The sequence below is a fragment of the Falco punctatus genome (genome assembly GCF_963210335.1).
Source record: "Falco punctatus genome assembly, chromosome: 1".
NCBI classification, from domain to species: domain Eukaryota; kingdom Metazoa; phylum Chordata; class Aves; order Falconiformes; family Falconidae; genus Falco; species Falco punctatus.
The window spans coordinates 98,359,516-98,378,465 of NC_137580.1; the positions used below are offsets into that span (position 1 = coordinate 98,359,516).

The 18,950-nt window shown below is 45.7% G+C and overlaps 1 protein-coding gene across 1 annotated transcript in view; it reads left to right on the plus strand.

The window, feature by feature from the left end:
- Window positions 1–18,950, plus strand: part of KREMEN1 (kringle containing transmembrane protein 1) — a 64,842-nt gene that overhangs the window by 18,974 nt on the left and 26,918 nt on the right. The window contains exons 13-17 of the mRNA XM_080390524.1: window positions 412–612; window positions 5,755–5,845; window positions 8,403–8,476; window positions 8,838–8,968; window positions 12,555–12,711. Of these exons, the coding sequence (XP_080246650.1) occupies window positions 412–612; window positions 5,755–5,845; window positions 8,403–8,476; window positions 8,838–8,968; window positions 12,555–12,711 (654 nt within the window). The remainder of the gene's footprint in view (window positions 1–411; window positions 613–5,754; window positions 5,846–8,402; window positions 8,477–8,837; window positions 8,969–12,554; window positions 12,712–18,950) is intronic.

Here is an 18,950-nt window from a genome sequence, read left to right on the forward strand (position 1 = left end):
CCATCCCTGCCGTTCTTTCTACAGGGCATCTAGTTAACACTGTTCAAGGAGGCTTTGCTCAATTGTGGGTTCATGCACCTGTAAACACTCTTCTCAGGAGGAATTGTCCTTGTACTAGGAAAAATCTGCACTGGTAGGATACGTAGGCACACAGAAAATAAATTTCTTTCCATTTCTTCTACTACTAGCCCACTGTGTAGAACCCTTATCTTTCTATCTTTTCTATGCCTTCACCCATCTTCCTCAAACTTAAAAATGAGGAATTAAAAAAAATCAGAAAGTATTGTCTTTCAGTTAACCTAGAAATCTTTGTCTTCCAATGAGTTGCCACTAAAATTCCATTTGAATTGTTGTTGAATTGAATCATTGTGATGGAGATTTGCTGGTCCAAATCCGAAGTGCATTAACCAGACATGTCTCTTTCACTAGTGATCTCTTGTGGCTGGCTGGATCATCCAGCCAACGGACGGAAGAACGGAACTAAATACCTGCTGGGCTCAACCATCAGTTTCATCTGCGACCAGGGCTATGAACTCACTGGGCCAAAGGAAAGAATTTGCCAAGTGACAGGGACCTGGTCTGGAGACACCCCCAGCTGTGTCCTGCAAACAGGTCTGTTTGCTTTTTAAGTGTTACAAATCGACATTCAAAAAATCATGATTACAAACAAGGCAATCTCAGTATACAATGATGGCCCTTGATAAAAACAACTTCTCTTACTTAGGAAGACATTGGGCAATGAGATCCCTGGGTTTCTGGAAAGACTAATATCCAGATCTAAGTAACAGGTGGTTTATGGTGGTTTGGGATTTTTTTTAATTTCATATATCTACTCTTTCTAAGGGTTTAGGGCTACATGCTTCCCTTTCCCTAGGTTTGGCTGAAAGGAATGGGTAGGCGCGCTTCTTGAGTGGGTGACCTGGAACAACTTTCAAACTCAGTCTTAGAAAAACAGGAAAGTGTACTACTTAGCTAAAAATGATTCCTAACGCAAAAATACAAAGGCTACAAAAAGAATCCTTATTTACAGCATTATTTTCATGTAATTTTCTTGAGTATATGTAATATTCTTTTAGCAGCTTTAGAAATACGTAATCTAAGCATACACGCATACACATAGAGAACTGCAGATTACTGAAATCCCTTAGTATTCCCATCATTTGAGCTGTTTTTCAAGTATAAATGATGGTACAACCCCCAAGCATGTATCGTCATCCTTCATTCTGCCATCGTTAATACAGTTTTAACTCTTTGCAACTAACTGGAGCAAATGTATATCCAGCCTGAGCCATCAGAGGGTTATAAAATCACACATTATAAAATGAGTGCCTTAAGAGAAACTGTGCAGAAGACTTTGCACCTAGTTGAACACGAGCCAGCAACATGCCCTTGCAGCAAAGAGGGTTCATGGTGTCCCAGGCTGCATGAGGCAAAGTATTGCCGGCAGGCGGAGGGTGGTGATCCTTCCCCTCTGCTCAGCACCGCTGAGGGCACGCTGGCAGTACTGTGTCCAGCGCTGCCTTCCTCAGCACAAGAGGGATGTGGACATGCTGGAGGGAGTCCAGCTCAGGCCACGCAGGTGATGGGGGACTGGTGCGTCTGCCCTGCGAGGAAAGGCTGAGGGAGCTGGGACGGTTCAGGCTGGAGAAGAGAAGGCTGGGGCTGTGGGGGGGCGTATGAGCAGGTCTTATGTACAAGTACCTGAAGGGAGGGTGCAGAGGACAGGAGCCAGGCTCTTCCCAGTGGTGCCCAGGGCAACGGCCACAAACTGAGACAGCAGGTTCCCTCTGAACCCCAAACAACACCTTTTTACTGTGAGAAGTGGCACTGGTTGCCCAGAGAGCCTGCAGAGTCTCCTTCCCTGGGGATGCTCCAAAGGTGTCGGGACACGGTGCTGGGCAGCTGGCTCTGGGTGGCCCAGCTGGCGCGGGGGAGTAGGACGAGACCTCCCAGCTCAGCCATCCTGTGATTCGGGAGCAGACACAGCCTGCGCTTCCGCAAGTCTTCCACTCTTTTGTTTTAAAGGATGATGTTATCTCAGAACAGTAGTATTCTGCGGCAGTAAAATTGCTGTGAGTGATGTAATAGTATTTGGTATAAATAACACAAATCTATTACCCCTTTTTCGTCAGTGCTATTATAAGATCAATTAACCCGGGACTGTTGGATGTAGTAGCAGTTTACTGTAGTAGGCTGTCTCAAAAATTTACAGGAAACTGCCCAATATTTTCTAACAGCTTCAACTTAGTTTTATTCACACGCCCCGTACGCAGCAAACGCCCGCAAGATGGCAATGTTTCAAAGCGCCAGGGCCAGGCACGGCCGCACGGCATGTTGAAGCACTTCTAACGCTGAGTTAATTGTTCCCGAAAGCACTCATCAAATAACTCATATCAACAGATTCTCCATTCGGGGCTTGCCCCAAACAAATGTGGAAAGTGCACAACACCCCAGCGGTGAATTCTTGGCCGGCTGACACATTGCACCAGCCTCGGCAGCCGTGCACCCGTCGGTGTTCATGTCCGTCGCGGTTCTGCACGTTTAGTGGTATTTGTGAGATGAACCTTAGTGAATGTGGGCAGCAGCCTGTGGACTTCAGCATAAAAAATGATTATTGAACCTTTGCACATAGAAAATGGGGAATTTCGTTTAGTTTTAGATAGATCAGTGAACGTTTATGGAACGTTTTCTTCGACCAGCCATTGCGTGTAATCAATACGCAAGTGATGGTGCTCACAGGGGCCAATCGCAGTAGTGATGCTATTTTTGAAAGAGTGAAAGGAGAGGTATCCCAAAACATTTCTGTTTAATATGACAGGCCAGTGCATATGGAGTACTTTAGTTAACTGTTGAAAATAGGAGAGATTCAGCAGTCTAGCAGATAATTTAGCACGCTTCATAGTTCACAGTAATAATAGATCGTCTGTCGGAACAAAATCTTTACAGAGTAAGGCCAGATCTTAAAAAGTCAGTGGCAAACAGTTTTGCCAAGCTGAAAGCTAAGAACATTTTTCCATTGCTGCCATCAACCGCACACATACTGGACAGGAGCCAGTCAGTCTCAATAAGCAAACCGGATGCTGACATTTACACTAGAGAAAGGGGGGCAAACAGCCAGCCCGGAGAGATCCGAGGGAAGGAGCTGGAAGATACGCAGGGACTGACTACGTTCAGAATGATGGAGACGTGCCGCAGCTTTACAAAGAAGCAAACAAAACCCGCAATGTTTTCTAGCACATGGTTTCCTGACAGATGACAAAGACCCACAAGGTGTGAAATAATTTTATTGATCTGATTGTAACAAAGACCTTCCTTACTATTTGATATTTGGGGTTGGGGCTCATTTTTAATGTGAGCCAAAAATGATGATTCTGATCAGCCTCAGGAGGCTGGAGTATGGCAATGCTGCCTGTCGCAGCAGGGTACTGACAACAGTGACAACTGAGAGACAATGTAAAACACCAGTTGCATACACAGTTCTTCATTAATATTTTTTTTTTACTGCTTTGCCCTAATAATGGCATTCATTCCTAGCCTTGTTCCTCCTTTAGCATCATGAGATATGCTGCTGGATATCAGTCTGTGTCTGAGAACGTTATTTTATTCACAGGTCCAAGTGTCTCCAGAGAAGACAGGCAAAACAGCCCAAAGTTCCTCTCACTTACGTTTAAAACCTTGAGTGTTTTTATAGCATTGGTAGCTCCTACTTGATTTCCACATTTCGGCCTCTGGTCTAAGCCATGGTTGGAATCCAGTGCCAGTTTTAGTTGCGTTGATTCTGAATTCAGCATAAGTACAGGAAAGGCCTTCGTGCTGTCAAACCATTGTCACTGAGGTCACTTTGCCTCAGTTTTCCGCTTTACGCAGCAACACGCTGCTGTTCCACCAGTGCCCGTCCTACCCAGCCCGGTGGCGGGTGGCCTTCCCCACGCCAGGAAAATGCAGGCAAAATTAACGGACGGCACTTCCAAATTTCTGGGCGCCTGAGTGGGTGACCACTGACCTAGCCACTGTGATTAGTGGTCACATTTTTACTTCCAGCATGAACTATTAAAACACGCTTTTTCAAATGATTTCTTTCATGCTGGTCAGGAGCACAGGGCCCAGTCCTCGGCGATCCTCAGCTTCCAGGGGTACTTCTTTATGGTGCTGTGCCCGTTACTTGCTGCCGTTTTGTGGCACATCAAAATCAAGCTCAAATGCAATCACCAAAGTTTTTTAATTGCTATATGCTTCTGTTTTTCAAAAGCTGGAACAGTTAAAGGCATGAGGACTAGGAAAACTGGATAGGAAGAGAGGCGGAAACAAGAAAATTGAACACCAGTTATTTTGCAAAATCCATTTCTGTAGTTGAAATTTCAAATACAAATTATGCTCTTGGGCCTGCATATTGTTGCTTTTGAGTTTTGCTTCCTTGAATTAAAGTTTCCATGGAAATCCTCTGCTAATAATTATTTTGCTATGCTTCTAATTACAATCCCACTGCAAGTCTTGCCAGTACCACAGCAACCTCCCTTCACAGAATATCACACAGAAGAAGAAAAAAGAAACCATCCAGCAAAAGCAAAAAGGAGAATCTAGTAAAATCAGAAGTAAAATGCAGCTAAAAATTATAAAATCTTAGCAATAGTTGTAGATGTAGCCTATTTGTGACAGACAATAATTTGGTGGTGCTAAGTGCAATTTGGTTTTGTCTGTCTTTTGTTTGGGTTTTTTTTGGTGTTTTTTTCCCCTCCCCTCCTCTTCTCACTTTTAGGTTTCATTTTCCAGGTTCAGGCTCTGGGTAAATACAGTTCTTTTTGGAAAGTTGTCAGAAATATCATTAGTCTTTTGCGCTTTTTTTTCAGATGAGGATGCCAAAAAACATTAGGTTGCCTTATTATGGAATTGTTGTCTGTCTATTGTTTCCAGGAGCCTGGCTGCAAAACATATTAAAATCAAGAAATATAACCTGAGATTATAAATTAAATACAAAGATTTCACGATAGAGGCAATTCACCACTGGGCCAAACTACCGAGGCCAGTGGTGGGTTCTGGTCACTCGGCAGACCGCAGCCATGCAGTGTCCTGCTAGCACTGTGCTGCATCAGCAGGAAAGGGGTGGTACCGGTGACCTGCAGCTCCCTAGCAGAATAAGATGAGAAGAGGAGATCTGTTATTCAAAAATTATTTCATATCTGGTTTCTTTCTCTCTTTCATCATGTCCTTATCACGCAGTCACAGAATTAAATTGACACTTTTAGCGCGTTCACCCTGTCTGATGCAGTTCACTGTACCCACACCAGAACCGTAACTTTTGCTCTCTTTCACACAGAGCATCAAGCAGCAGAGGCAGCTTCAAAATTTTAATGGCAAAATAGGGGTGATTTTTAAAGCAATCAAACCGTATGGAAAAAGGATTGAAAAACTGTCAGTTGTTGGGATTGGCAGTTCCACATAAATACTGTACATTCGTGGTGTTGACCATATATTAACCACTAGCTATCCTTCCTTTGTGTTAGAACAGCTTTTGCAGCCACCTGCCCTGTCAAATGTAGGAATTACATGACTTCCTACTCTGTACCAGCTTGTTCCACAAAGAACTGTAAAGTTAACACTATATGTGCACTTTCAGAAATTGTCATGTCTGACTACATTTGAACAGATATGAAGAAATGTATCAATGTCTTCCCTGTTGTTTATGTTTGGTTGTTTGGGGTTGGTTTTTTTTTTTGTTTTGGGGGTTTTTTTTTGTGGTTGGTCTCTGTTTTTCAGATATCAATCAAGTAATTCTTCTTGGCTGTGTATTTGGAATAGTTGGTCTTGGAGTCCTGGCACGTCTGACTGTCTTATGTAGAAAGGAGAGGTAAGACTCCATGGAACTGAAAACAGACATGAACCTGCTATAGAAACAGCAAGTGTTATGACCTTTTTAATCATTTTGCTCAATGACAAAGAAATCAGACATATTTTCCTGCTATTATCTTTTATGAAAAACATCAAGTCTGGATAGTCCTTGTATCCTGCTGGAAGACTATGAAGCAAAGTTGGAATTGTATTAGCAGGACACAAACATGATTGATTAATTGATTGAGAAGGAACAGGACTTCTTGGTCAAAATAATTTATATGTTGAGTGATAAGGCTACCTGATCAGAAGTGTTTGCTTCAGAACAGGTGTGCCTTTGATAGCAATAGGTAAAGCTGATGTATCATCTAAGGAATGCATTGCATGATACCATAACTTTCCACTTACCTTTGAACGTATTCCCACTTCTAGGCATGCATGAATTTGCCCAGAGAATGCTTATATGACTCTTGTACCAAAGAGGTGAATGGAATTTTAAAGCTATATCAGTTTGCTGCCCATTCTAGGAACCTTTCTACTACATGGAAATAAAGTAACTGTAAATAAACAACCAATTTTTTAAAAGAAATCTCCACAAAATGTTATGTGGCTAGTATATTACTTCTTTGAAGTTTTAGTCCTTTGTTTTAAAAGGTTGTTATGATTCATATATTCTGCGTATAGTTCATTCTGTTAGCTAGTGCTAACAAGACACTTAAAAAAAATGTTTTTGGCTCTGTGCCTTTCTAGCAGGTTCCTCACTGCAGAGACTCTTGAAACAGAACCCAGTATGATAGCCATGTCCATCACTGAAAATACAGCCCATTGATTCTGAACTCAATCATCAATTAACTGTGTCTATCAGAGGGCCAGAGATGCTGCTAAATTTGCACCTTCCCTTTAAATCATATAAGCGTTGTTTTCTACGCTTCACAGAGAACACTAGTACCCAAAACACTATTTCTTCCTTCCCTGTAAAAAAAAAAAAAAAAAAGGATACTCAACACAGGGTAGATAACTGCAGCAATTAATGTTTTTTGCATAGATAAAAATGACAGACAAAGGACACCTGCTGTATTTGCCAAGTTTTACACACACCAGATCCCCACATATAAACCCAACTGGTTTGAAACACTACAGCTGCATAGGCGTCTCACGCCTGGGAGCAGCTTACGGAACTGCTTCTCTAAACTCATTGTATATCAAAAATTAATTAAAAAAATAGAATGAAGCCATCAACCCTTCTAAACTCTTGTGTATTTTGCAAATCAGTAGGTAATTTTCATGCGCTACCAAAAGCTTATAATTCATGAAAATAATTTGAGCGAGTAATAAAGTCTGTAGCACTCAGCGGGCCCATATGTCTGGGCAGCAGTGGAGGATGCAGTCCCTTCTGCAGCAGTTACAAATGCCGAACAGGTAAATTTTAACTAGAGAAGGCTTATTAGATAATTATTGAATCATGAAAGTCTGCCATCTACTGTATATTCTTCTGGATCCCAGGGTAAATGTGACTCTGACAAGTCACATTTCGTATCAGAAGGGACAGAAGCAGTCCTACACACTACAGGGCTTCGGGAACCACTGCCTCTGCCCCCAGCTCTGCCCATCACCCAGCGAAGGAGCTGCTCGCTGGTATAGTAAGACAGCGTGAAGTATCTTAAAAAGCAGCAAGGTCAATAGAAATGCACAAAAATCCTAATTGTTGAATGCTATATGCTCGTAGATTTCTTTCTCCTTCAATAAACAAACAGAAGAGGAGGTAGGGGCTATATTTTCAGGGTTTCCCCAGCCACCTTTCACTCCTAAAAGTGAAAAAGCTGAATTTCTCAGGCAATCACACGTTTCTATGAGCAGAGACTGAGGGAGGAGGGGGATCATGGTCTTTAGAATAAAAATTGCAGGAAATCAAAATACCAAGGTGCTCAGTAAATTTGTTTATGCTTTCCCCTCTGTTAGTTGTGAGGGTTGCTAAGCAGTCACAAGTGTATCTATTAATATTTTGGTGATATGTTTCTCTTAGGGGAAAAAAAAAAAAAGCCAACATAAGGGCCCAAATTTACCACTGAATCCTGAGTTCCCTGCTCACTCAGACTTTTTTCCTGTCTTTTTTGTACCCAAACCCCAACCTTCTTTCAGACCCCCCATTATCAGCATTTTCAAACCAGTGACATTTGCCCAGTTTCTCCTTTTGCTCCTATAATTTAAACCATTGTACCGGAGAACAGCAATGGATTGCTGCACAGGGATGGCAGCAAACCTTTGGTGTTCCCTAATTCCAAATGTTGCTCCAATAGAAGGAGTGCTACATATCCTCCAGTCACTACTTTTAGTAATTTAAATATTTTGAATTTCCAGTAGTGTATGACCAGGGAGGGATATTGTTCTTTGGAGGAGGTATGCACTGGAACTGATACTTTAAAAATGGGCGCAACATTGCTAGGCCACCTGAGCCAATGTTCTCACCTTGATCCAAGCAATGACTTTATGGTAATTACCTTTGCATAATTACCCAATTACCAGTTCTAGCCTTTTGGGGGTTTTGTTTTAACCTTTTTCTATCTTTTCTCCCAAAGACACAAAGGCAACCAGAAACTCGTTTCAGAGGTTCCAGTTGGATCTGAACAAGAAACAATGAAATTCCAGAGGAGTTTTTAATGAAATACAGAAAAAGCATAGCAGAGGATTAAACCGTCCACAGCAACTGAGATAGACTTTCCAAACACAAACAATGGTTTCGTATAGCATGCTATCATTTGATTTCTGCTTTCAATATAATGAATGTTGAATTCTATGGGAAATGCTAACCAGTTTCCTGGGATGGTATCACGGCAGGCTCAGCCCACTGCCTGTCACGAGCAAGGAGTAACGCTGCTGCAAACATCAGCCTCAAAGTTACGGGCATTAGTTTCTTCTAACAGTCACATCTCTGCCAGCAGGACCAGAGTTCTGGCAAAATCAAAAAGAGTTCATGATTACTCTGTGCTTTGCTTTTTTTTTTCACTTGAAAGCTGGTAAAATGAAAAGAATCCCAGCCTTCTATGCTCGCCACCATCAGCGAAACGCTTGCCTTCTCTGGGGACGTGTAAGGCTGATTTGCGAGATGTGGAAGTGGATGCACAGTCAGATGGACCGCTGGCAAGTTGGGCTGAATTTGCAGATTGTTGAGGGTTTTTTAGTAGGGAAGGAGAGATAGTGAAGATATTTAAACATTGCATTCTTACATTTTGGCAAGTCTCTGAATGCAGACATTTTTATTTCAGTTCTGACCTAAATTTAAAAGAATACAACTGGGGGGAAGGGCGGGTAAGACTTAGAAAATTAAACCTTTCCTTCCAGATTAATTTATAATGATTTTTTTAATCCATCTTTATGTAGCTGTCCAGTTAGAGTTCACCTTCAAAACAAAAAAAATCTGTTACTTGCACTGGAAGTGTTTTGCAAAATTTGCTTTTTTGTGTTTTCCTTGAATAACCACAACATGCATACTGTTCCTTTTTTAATGCCTAGCTGTATTATAGCGTGTTTCATTATCTTCATTAAAAAGTGATTTCTGAACCACTACCTTATACAGAGTCCTTTTACCAAAAAAAATATTACCATTTGCTTTTGCCTACATACCAAAGGGTTGGTGAAATCAGTTCTGTATTGTGCAGCCCTCTTTGATAGTGAAATAATTACTGACTTTTGTAGGTTGTTTGGTCTGGTTTTCTAAGGTCTCTAATTCATAAACTACTGGAAAATCATGCTGGTTTCAAAAAACAAGGACAAACGACCAAATGTAAGGAAAAACTAAATGAGTGAAACTACAGATTTTACATTATAATGGAAAAAAAGTCAAATTGAAAGTAAAGCCTCAGACCATGTATTATGAAGTATAAAATTATCCATTATTTATTAGCTGCTGTTTCTGGTGCCGTTGCTGTTGTTTGTAAACAGAGACCACAAACCACAAGCAGAAAATTAGAAAATGAGAAAAAGCGATCTTGAATACTGTAAGTTGAAATACAAACAATTCTGTACAACAGAAAGAAAAAAATCTTGGAAAAAAAAAAAAAAGCATTGTGAAAGGAGACTGGGGAACGATCATTGGCAACAAACTGGCTGTCCATTGCCAGTGTGCTAACATTAAAAAAAAAAATTATATATATATATATATAGAAGTGCAACTGCTGTATACACATGTATCAACTGTCTGTGCAACTGATTAGTGGAGAAAGTGGGCAGCAGAATGAGTGATGGTCATTTTGCTTAGGGATGCTGGAAGACTGACCTGGCCTTTTGGAGATACAGAAGGTTGTTTTTGTGAACTTTGTTATCCATACAGTGTTAAAAATCTCTAAGCTGCCTCTGCTCTCGTGTCTTTAAGGAACAGAAAGCCAGATAAAATGGAATCAAAACAGAATGAATGGGTAACGCAGTGGGGTCCCAGTCCTGGGAGAGGGGAGTTTTGTGGGTCATTAAATCACAAAGTAGCAATGCCTGGTGCGCTGTTAGGCAGCATGTACCGCAGGGAAGTGCTGCGTGCAGGCACAATGACTTGTAAGGGAATGCCAGCAGCACTCGATGCCAGCAGCTCAGGCTGGGAAGGGAATATATGGAACGAATTAGAACTCCAATCCTCCTGAAGAATTTGTATGTTCATCTGAGAATACAGCCAATTTCTATGAATCAGAATTATTTGGCTTAGCCTGTCATAAACAAAGCGGTGGTAAAAACAAACACACACACACCCCACCACAAGCTGTTCCTTCTGGTCCATCTCGGTAACTCATCGCAGCGATCTCCAATTCCCTGGGCTGTGCACACACATGTGCACACGCACATACACACACACACATATATTCAGTGGCAACAAAACGACGTCTGCTGGCAGAGCTCTTGTGCGACCAAAGGTCAGGATCAGGAACTTTACCAGAATTTGTGAGCTAAATAACGGAACATACTTATATATTGTACGTGTGAGGAGGAACTAAATACTTGAGCATTTACCATTAAAAAAAACAACAAACAAAAAACATAACACCAAGCGGACAGAACAAGTGCTATTGTTTTTCAGTATTTCATCAGCTTAAAAATTCTACATTTGCTAGGATTTCAGCTCAAAGAAGTAAGAACGTGGCACATTACTATGCTGTGATATTAAAATACACATTATTTTAATATAGCCATGCTAGTATGTGATGTTTTTTCTGCTTTCTATGTGTCTTGCAAAGGCCAGAAGTAATTTAAGCATGTTTTTCTCCTCAAATCAACCTTACAGCTCCCTGTGACGGGAGGCTTCTGTGGGCTGCAGGCAAGACGTATGGTAGCGCGTACCAACACAGCGGTTCAAGCCCATGAAGCCCACCCAGCTGCTTCACGTTCAGGGTCTCGCTGCTTCACAGCCAGGCAGCAGATGCCAGATGTGCCCTGTGCCCTTGGCCGCGGGCAGGTGCCGCTCAGGGCACTGCGGTGGCACAGAGCAGCCGCACGGACAGAGCCCTTGCCCTTCTGTTTGTTGCACGCAGAGACGCTGCGAATGGGGGTTTTCTTTTTTGCTGTTGGAATTTGGAGTTTTCTTCTTTTTTGCTGTTGGAATTATTGGGTTTTTTCTTTTTTTTTAATGTTGAAATTGGGGTTTTTTTTCTTCTTTTTGCTGTTGGAATTGTTGTGTTTTTTTTTTAATGTTGGAATTGGGTTTTCTTTTTTAATGTTGGAATTGGTTTTTTTCTCCTTTTCTGCTGTTTTTTGTTTGTTTGTTGGGGTTTTTTTAGCAAAGCAGCACTGCCATTGCTAAAACACCTCGCTGGTCACGCAATAAGCCTTTGTAGAAGGTCAGGCAACAGCTTTATAATTTTTTATTATTATTATTATTCATTTTTTTGCCCTTTGCGTCTGCCTGTGAATGGGAAAAAGGCGCTGCCTGGCCGCACGGGCACCTCTGCCGCCGGCTCCAGGGCCTGCCGCGGCGGTGCCGCTCCGGGGGCCCGCGGCAGCACCGGGCGGGAGAGACGGGGGCGCTCCTCGGCCCCGTGTTTCCCGCCCCCGTGTGCCCCCCCCCGGCCCGGTGCCTCCCTGCCCGCCCGCCCTGGCTCATGTCTCCGCGGCCGTGGCCCCCGGCGTGTCCGGGCGAGCCCTCGGGCGGGTGTGAGGGGCCCGGCCGCCAGCTGCTCGCGGGGGACACACGGCCCCGCCGGGCCCCGAACGGGCCGCACCGGCGCGTCCCCGCCGCCCGGCCGCCGCGTCCCCTCAGGCAGGCGGGAGCCACCGGGCAGCGCCGCCAGCCCCCTCCCCGCCCCTGCGCCCCCCGCCGAGGGACGCGCTGCACCTGCGCGCTCCCGCCGCCCGCAGCAGCCCCGCGGGGCCCAGGCCGGGGGGAGCGCGGGGGTAGGTCGCGGGGCTGGCGGGCCGGCCTCTCCCGCCGCCGCAGCGGGGACCCGGAGCGCTCCGGGGCTGGGGGGGGGCGCCGAGGGCGGGCCGCAGCGGGGGGCGGAGGAGCGGGGCCGGGGGTCGCCGGGCCGTGGGGTCGCTGGCGGCGGGGCGGCCCCGCATCCCAGCGGGGCCCTGTGCGACCCCGGCCCTGCCGGTGCCGAACGCGGCCGCGGGCTGGCAGCCGCCGTGCGGTGCCGCGCTGCAGCAGGTTGGGATGTCGGTCTCTATCCTTTCCTGTCACATGGCTGGTAATAGGATCCCTCATCTGCCACTCGGCACCTCGCCGGGGCGCACTCACAGGACACATGCGGTAGGGCCTCCGCTTCCCGCACTTCGCGCTCCTCCCGGCCGGCCGCGACCACCCCAGCCGCGGAGCGCGGGGGCTGCCGCCCATGGGGCCCCCCGCCCTGGCCGCCGCGCTGGCCCTCTCGGGGCTGGCGCTGAGCTGCTGCCGGGAGCCCGCGCTCCCCGGTGAGTGCCGCGCCGCGGGGCGCCGGGCGGGGGGCGCGTTCGGGGCCGCTCCGGGCTGGCCTTGCTGAGCCCCGCGGGCCGGCGGCCCCCGCCGCGGAGGGGCCGGGTCACGGCCGCGGCCCTTCCTGCCCGCCAGGTCGCTGCGGGGCTGCGGGGGCGGGGGGGCGAGGGCCGGCTGCGGCGTGCGGGTCCCGGGGGTCCCCCCGTGCGGCAGGCAGCCCGGGCGACAGCGGGAGGCGAGGGCGGGCGAGCGGCACGTTGCGCTGCGGGAGCCGGACCCGCGGCGCGTGCGGAGGTGCGCGGGGCAGCGGCGCGTGGCTGCGGAGCGGAGCGTTGGTGGCGGCGTCTGCACGAGCGTCTGCGGGGGGGCGGGGGCGCTGGCCCGGGGCTGGAGGGAGCTGGCCCCGGGGCTGGGGGCTGCTGGCCCCGGGGCTGGAGGGAGCTGGCCCCGGGGCTGGGGGGCTGCTGGCCCCGGGGCTGGGGACGCTGGCCCAGGGCTGAGGGGTGCTGGCCCCAGGGCTTGGGGGTGCTGGTCCCAGGGCTGGGGGGCACTGGCCCCAGGGCTCGGGGGTGGCCAGCTCGCCTGCTGCAGCACGCTGCCTCAGCTCCCTCGCAGGCACAGGCTCTGCCTTCAGGTTCTTGCTCAAGCGATGAGAGGCGGAAGCCAGAAGCTTTGCTACCTGTTCGTGCTGGGGTTTCACTTACAATTTCTCTGCAGCCTTTTGTGCTCAACTCAGTTGTTACTAATGATTTCAAGTCCCACGCTTCTCCTGTGGTCGGTGTTGGCCCTGCCTCATGAGCTCTGAAGCGGCTGTTGTAGATGATCACGGTGTCACAGCTGTCAGATACATGGTCCCTCTGGATATGTTTTGCGTATTCTAATTGTTATTCTTTATAATGTAGAATTTGCTCTACTTCCTTTCACCATGAACAGATACTTGCTCATCAAGGTTTTGTAGATGCACTTAATTATATTTGTAAAATACTTACATAGACTTTTTTGCGGGGGCTGGGGGAAGCCTTTTACCAGAAGAGAGAACTCCGCAGGCTAACTACAACTTCTCAGAAGTTGCCTGCAGAGAGTAAAACGTGATAGTATTTTCAGATAAGCATGCAGAGAGCTGCCGAGAGAGGGACATACCTAGACCATGTCTAACAGTCCATTGCACATACCATCAGGAGGTGTTCGGTGCACACAGTACGTACCTCTGCCTTTAAGTTGGAAGAACATAGTCTTGTTAGATTTCTGACCAGAACTGTAGCAGAACACTCCATGTGTGCCATGTCCCGCACAGCAGGCTGCATGACAGCAAGTGGAAGATATATCCCAGTGTGAATGTTTGGTTCATAGGCTACTGAGAGGATTCTACCTGTTTACGCACCTGTGCTTCCATCCTCTAGCCACTTTCTGGCTGCATGCACTGGCAGCCACTAAAGGGGACAGAGATGGCTAAGCACAAGCAGCTGAGGCAGGGGGAGGAGCGAAGAATATATATAATGCCTCTGAGTGAAGGGGTAGCAAAGGAGAATGGATCTAGAAAGCACTGCCACCTGTGTGTCTTCTGATAAAAGAACCTGGCAACAGTGGACATTGACGCTTCAGCGAGGACCTGTAATTTGTGTGGCATGTACATCTGCAGAGTTGCTAATCTGCACAAACCTTGCTTTTTGATCCTTGATCCCACACGACCGAAACAGGATCGGCTGGGTCAGGTTGCTGGTTTTAATGCCTATTCCCTTGTTATCAAGTGCATGTCTTAATAAGCTTATTATTGTAAAGTGCAGTCAAAATACAGACTACGTCACACCATCGTTTGCCAAGATAGGAGAGAAGCTTTAACTTCTGGAATTGCCTTATGAAAAATTACTCTAATTGTCAGAAATGAGAACAAGTTAACAATCCTTTTTGCACATAGTACTGTGCTGCTTTTCCCAGAATGTTTCTGCTTTATTGTGTGATGCCCAACAGTTTTTAGTAATCCAAACTCTGACATTTGCAGCATTCAAACTTCAGTCATACCACATTTCTCAAGTGAATCAGAAATAAGAGATGGGTGAATAGATTGCCTAACATTAAAGAACTGTCTGAGTTTGGTGAGTTTTGTATTACAAGGCCAAAGAGATGGAAATGCCTTCAGCAAATCTTACTTTCGGTGAACAAATGTTAGTTTATATACTCAGTGCAGTAAGTTCTCACTTCTAGTTTCTGTATTTATAGCGTTCGTTTGATTTCCCCATCAGAAATTTATATGATTATCAACCCCTTTTTCCTTTCTCTGTTTTCTTTCCATTTGGCAATACCGGCTCAACTGTGTCTTTGGTTTTCTTCACAGCTGCATCTTCCCTTTGAGCTGCTGTTTCAGCCTTCTCTCACAAACCTTGTATCTCTTGTCATCTTTTTCTGCCTATGTCTTGCTGATGCGGAGAAGCAGTTCTACTTGATATGCCTTAAGCAGTTGTCACGGAAATACTCAAAAAAGCATTTCTAACCAGACAGAAAATGAAATAGTTAGACACTTCAGCATATCATGCTTGTACATGCATGGAGCGTAACTCAAAATCCAGAGTTATGTGAATGGATTTAGGCAGGATGGAGCCAAAGAAGTGGGAGGGAGGCAGGGATTACATGCTGCCAGCTGCAAAATTTGCATTCTTTGTCATATCACACCATAATGGTTGTGCAATTGACCACTCCCTCCATCCACACAGTGGCTATGGCCCATCCTGATAAAATTTCCAAAGGGATTCAGTCTGCCACGCTTGACAATGGAACAGCAGTTTTAAAACTTCACAAAGAGAGAAAACAAATGGGTGTATTAAGGAGCAGAAATTCTTATGGGGCCACATCATGCATTCTTATTTCCAGTGATAAAGGATCACAGGACAAGCAAGTGTGTTTGTGTCTTGAGGCTGAGGACCAGCCAGCAGCTGCAAAGCTGTGGCTAATATAGCATGTTTGTATTGTATGAATAAAAAGAAAAAAGGTACGAAATTCATAGTTTTAAGCATCAGAAGTAATGGTGACTGCCTCTCATGCTCATGTCCTAATTTGCCTGCTTCCAACATGTTCCAGAAAGACTCTGGCCAGTCAGATAGCATTTAACTTCTTTAAACAAAAGAAAGAAAAGTGGTGAGAAAATGATTAGATTGAAGGTTAGTATTCAAAGTTTCAAAAGATTAGCAAGTTCACAACAACTCACACACTGCCAGGGAGCACAAGTATGGAATTCCACATGTCTGTACATTTCCAGGAATGTGCAGTCTTACAGACAGATGCCTAAGTCAAGGGTTGGTTAAATGTCAGGTGAGAATTCAGTGGCTGCTCTCTGGTTTGGACCAATGCTGGATAAGACTCTAGTTCTGATCAGCAAACATGATTGCATTTGAGGACTTTGAAAAAATTGTATGTGTGTGTGTGCGTGCGTGCCTGTGTGGGTATGTAGAACAAGAGATGATTTTTAAAACTACGTGCTGAGTGCCTCTGCGCTGCAAAGGAGAAACCACCAGCCAACCAAGTGCCCTCATAGCATCACATCAGAACTCAACTGGCTGATCTACCACATGGGGAGTTATTTTCTAGCAATTTTGAAAACTGCAATTTTAAACGAAGGTCACGGTTTCCTGAGGTTTTTGCTGTCATTCGTGTCAGCTCTTGTGTTGTTACAGTACAGGCACCCAAGCCTGATGGTTTTGACAAGGTCTTTTGTTACGTGAGTGTTAATCGGGATGGTGTCGTGATGGGAAGGTGCTGCCGCAGTTTCCCTGCCGGAGGCCCGGGGCAGCCTTGGCCTTCCCCAGGACCTTTCTTTTGCGTCATATCGCGATACGGCGTGAGGTTCTGTTGGCCTGGCCAATCATGTAGTGGTATGCAAATGAACGTTCGGTTCAATCGATAAAACTGCATCTTCAAAGAAAACCATTGCACTGCTAAAAATATTTTTAATAATGACCACAGAAGCCATATTTGTCTCTTTGATCTCCTGAAGCTTCTTCTGGTTTTAATCAGTGTTCCCACATGAAGAACTGTGGCAACCTATGATAATAGAATCCCTATTCCATCCGTAGGGGAACAGAAATGTTCTCGTCTGAAGAAGGTAATGTGGTGTTCTGCCCCTTCCACCCGCGGGCCCCTGCCTCCCTTACTGCTGGGGTATCTTGGCATCAGTTAAGTGGTTTCTGTCCTTTCCTCTGTGCATTACTCTTTCATTGAAGTGTTTCTGCTGTCTAATTATACCCTTTCAATCAAATTAGAGACTGCAGCATCTGGTTAGTGCCTGTAACTGTTGCCATCTGCACCTAGATACAGTGCTTTCATTTAAGGAGGAGTGCTTAAATTGCAATCTCAAGCAGGAACCAGTACAGTTTAGGTAGAATGGAGATGACTTGAAAACCCTTCTTCGAACACTGTGCAAGCACACGCATCAAGCAGCTGGTGCCTAGTCGTTACCAGACCCAGCACCTTTGGTTCCATGTCCTTAGGTTCTGCTGAAGTGTTTTTCGGACTCTTCTGCAAGGCTGTAAGAAAAACAAGTGAGAACCGAGCAGTTACAGCATGTGAAGTCAAGGAACCTTTATTTCTTGCTCCAGCCCTACAGAACGTTTAATGTTCTGGCTGTCCACACTGCTGTACTGAAACGCAAGATTTAAATAGCAGCCACTTTCGTTTACCTCTCACTAATCTGCAGATTTTTCAAAGAAGACCTTGCTGCTTGCTGGGCAGTAGCCGGTAGGATAGTTTCTGGTTGATAATTGTCGCCAACCTTTAATCTCTCCGGCCACTAGTCAGCACTCCGAGTAGCTTCCAGAAATTAAAGCAAAGAAATACAGCAAGTAACTTTGTTTTTTTCAGTGAAATAGTAACAGCTTTGTCATTTTGAACTATCAGTCTCAAAAGCTACCTACATGCCCCAAACTTAGAAGAGTACTCTAAGAAGGCATTTACACCGTCCCGAAACCTCCACCTCTTCAGCTTGCACTTTGTAACGTCACTAAATGCATGTCTTTGGGAAATACGGGTGTTGGAGGATGCTTAGTGGTTTGTAAGATTTCCCACTTGTCAGCTAGAAAAGGAAGAGTGTTTGAGCAGGTAGCTGTTTGCTTTGCTTTTCATCCTCGTTTGTACAGAAGAGGTGGCAGGTGAAATTCAGACGTTTGTATTGTTTCTGTCTGTGGCGATGTGGCACGGGATGAGAGTTTCTCATGTTACTGGGCCTCTTGCATTAAGGACTTCAGAGATTAAACCCAATATTTGGAAGTGAAAATCACTGAAAGCCAGCGCAGACTCTGAAATGTTAGTGTTTTACCGTCAGCGCTTCATTCAGTGAAAAAGTCAGGCTGTTATGTGCTGCACTACCTTAATTTTTCGAATGATCCTGAAGTGGCGGCCATGTGGAGCGCAGGCAGCCATGCCGTCCCAGTGTAACAAAGGCAGAAATGATCATTGTAAGGTCCCTACATCGAAGAAGAAACCAAGACAGATGGAAAAAATTTCTACTACAGCTGCTGTTTGATCTTCCAAATGTTGATCTGGCTCTAATAAAACTAATTGTGAACCTGTATCACACACTGTACTCACTCGTAGTGGACAGCCAACCCCAGGCTCACTCTCTGCTGTTTCTTCCTAGCAGTTCCCACTCAGTATGTGCTTAGCTAGTCTCAGTATTCATTCTTTTTAAAAAGGAGTTATTTTTCTGTCAACCATGGCACCTGATGTGTTGAAAACAAACCAGCCCTGCCAACACACTGCTGTCTGTTTGCTGGCTGAGGCTCGTAAGCATTATCCTGAACAGGACCTGCTGGAACCTTCCAGCTTTTCATGGCTAGAACCACTGCAGCGGTTCCCTCTCTGAGCAATTCTGTTCGCATGCATCCCCACCAAACAGTAGAAGCAGTGGGGTCGTCAGGCAGTTAATAGGGTGAGATCATTGCAGACATTAATTTTAATCACGGGTGTGACACAGGCCTCTGCTTCGCACTGTGACTGAAACCCAGCTAAGAAATCTGAGGTTGGAGACTTCAAGATCTGAATGGTCACCGCTTCCTCTGTGCCCCATTGAAAGCCCTAGTGGTTTAATTAAGGTTTATGGTTGACAGAATGGTTTAAACTGAGCCTTGGGTGCATGAACAGAAGCCACCTGACAGCTCTGTCAGGGACAGTGGGGTTCCGGTGCCTTCTAGAAAGCTGCCAGCTTCAGCCTCCGCAAAGTGCCCGTTCTTCCCTTGCCATCTGTGCCACCGGG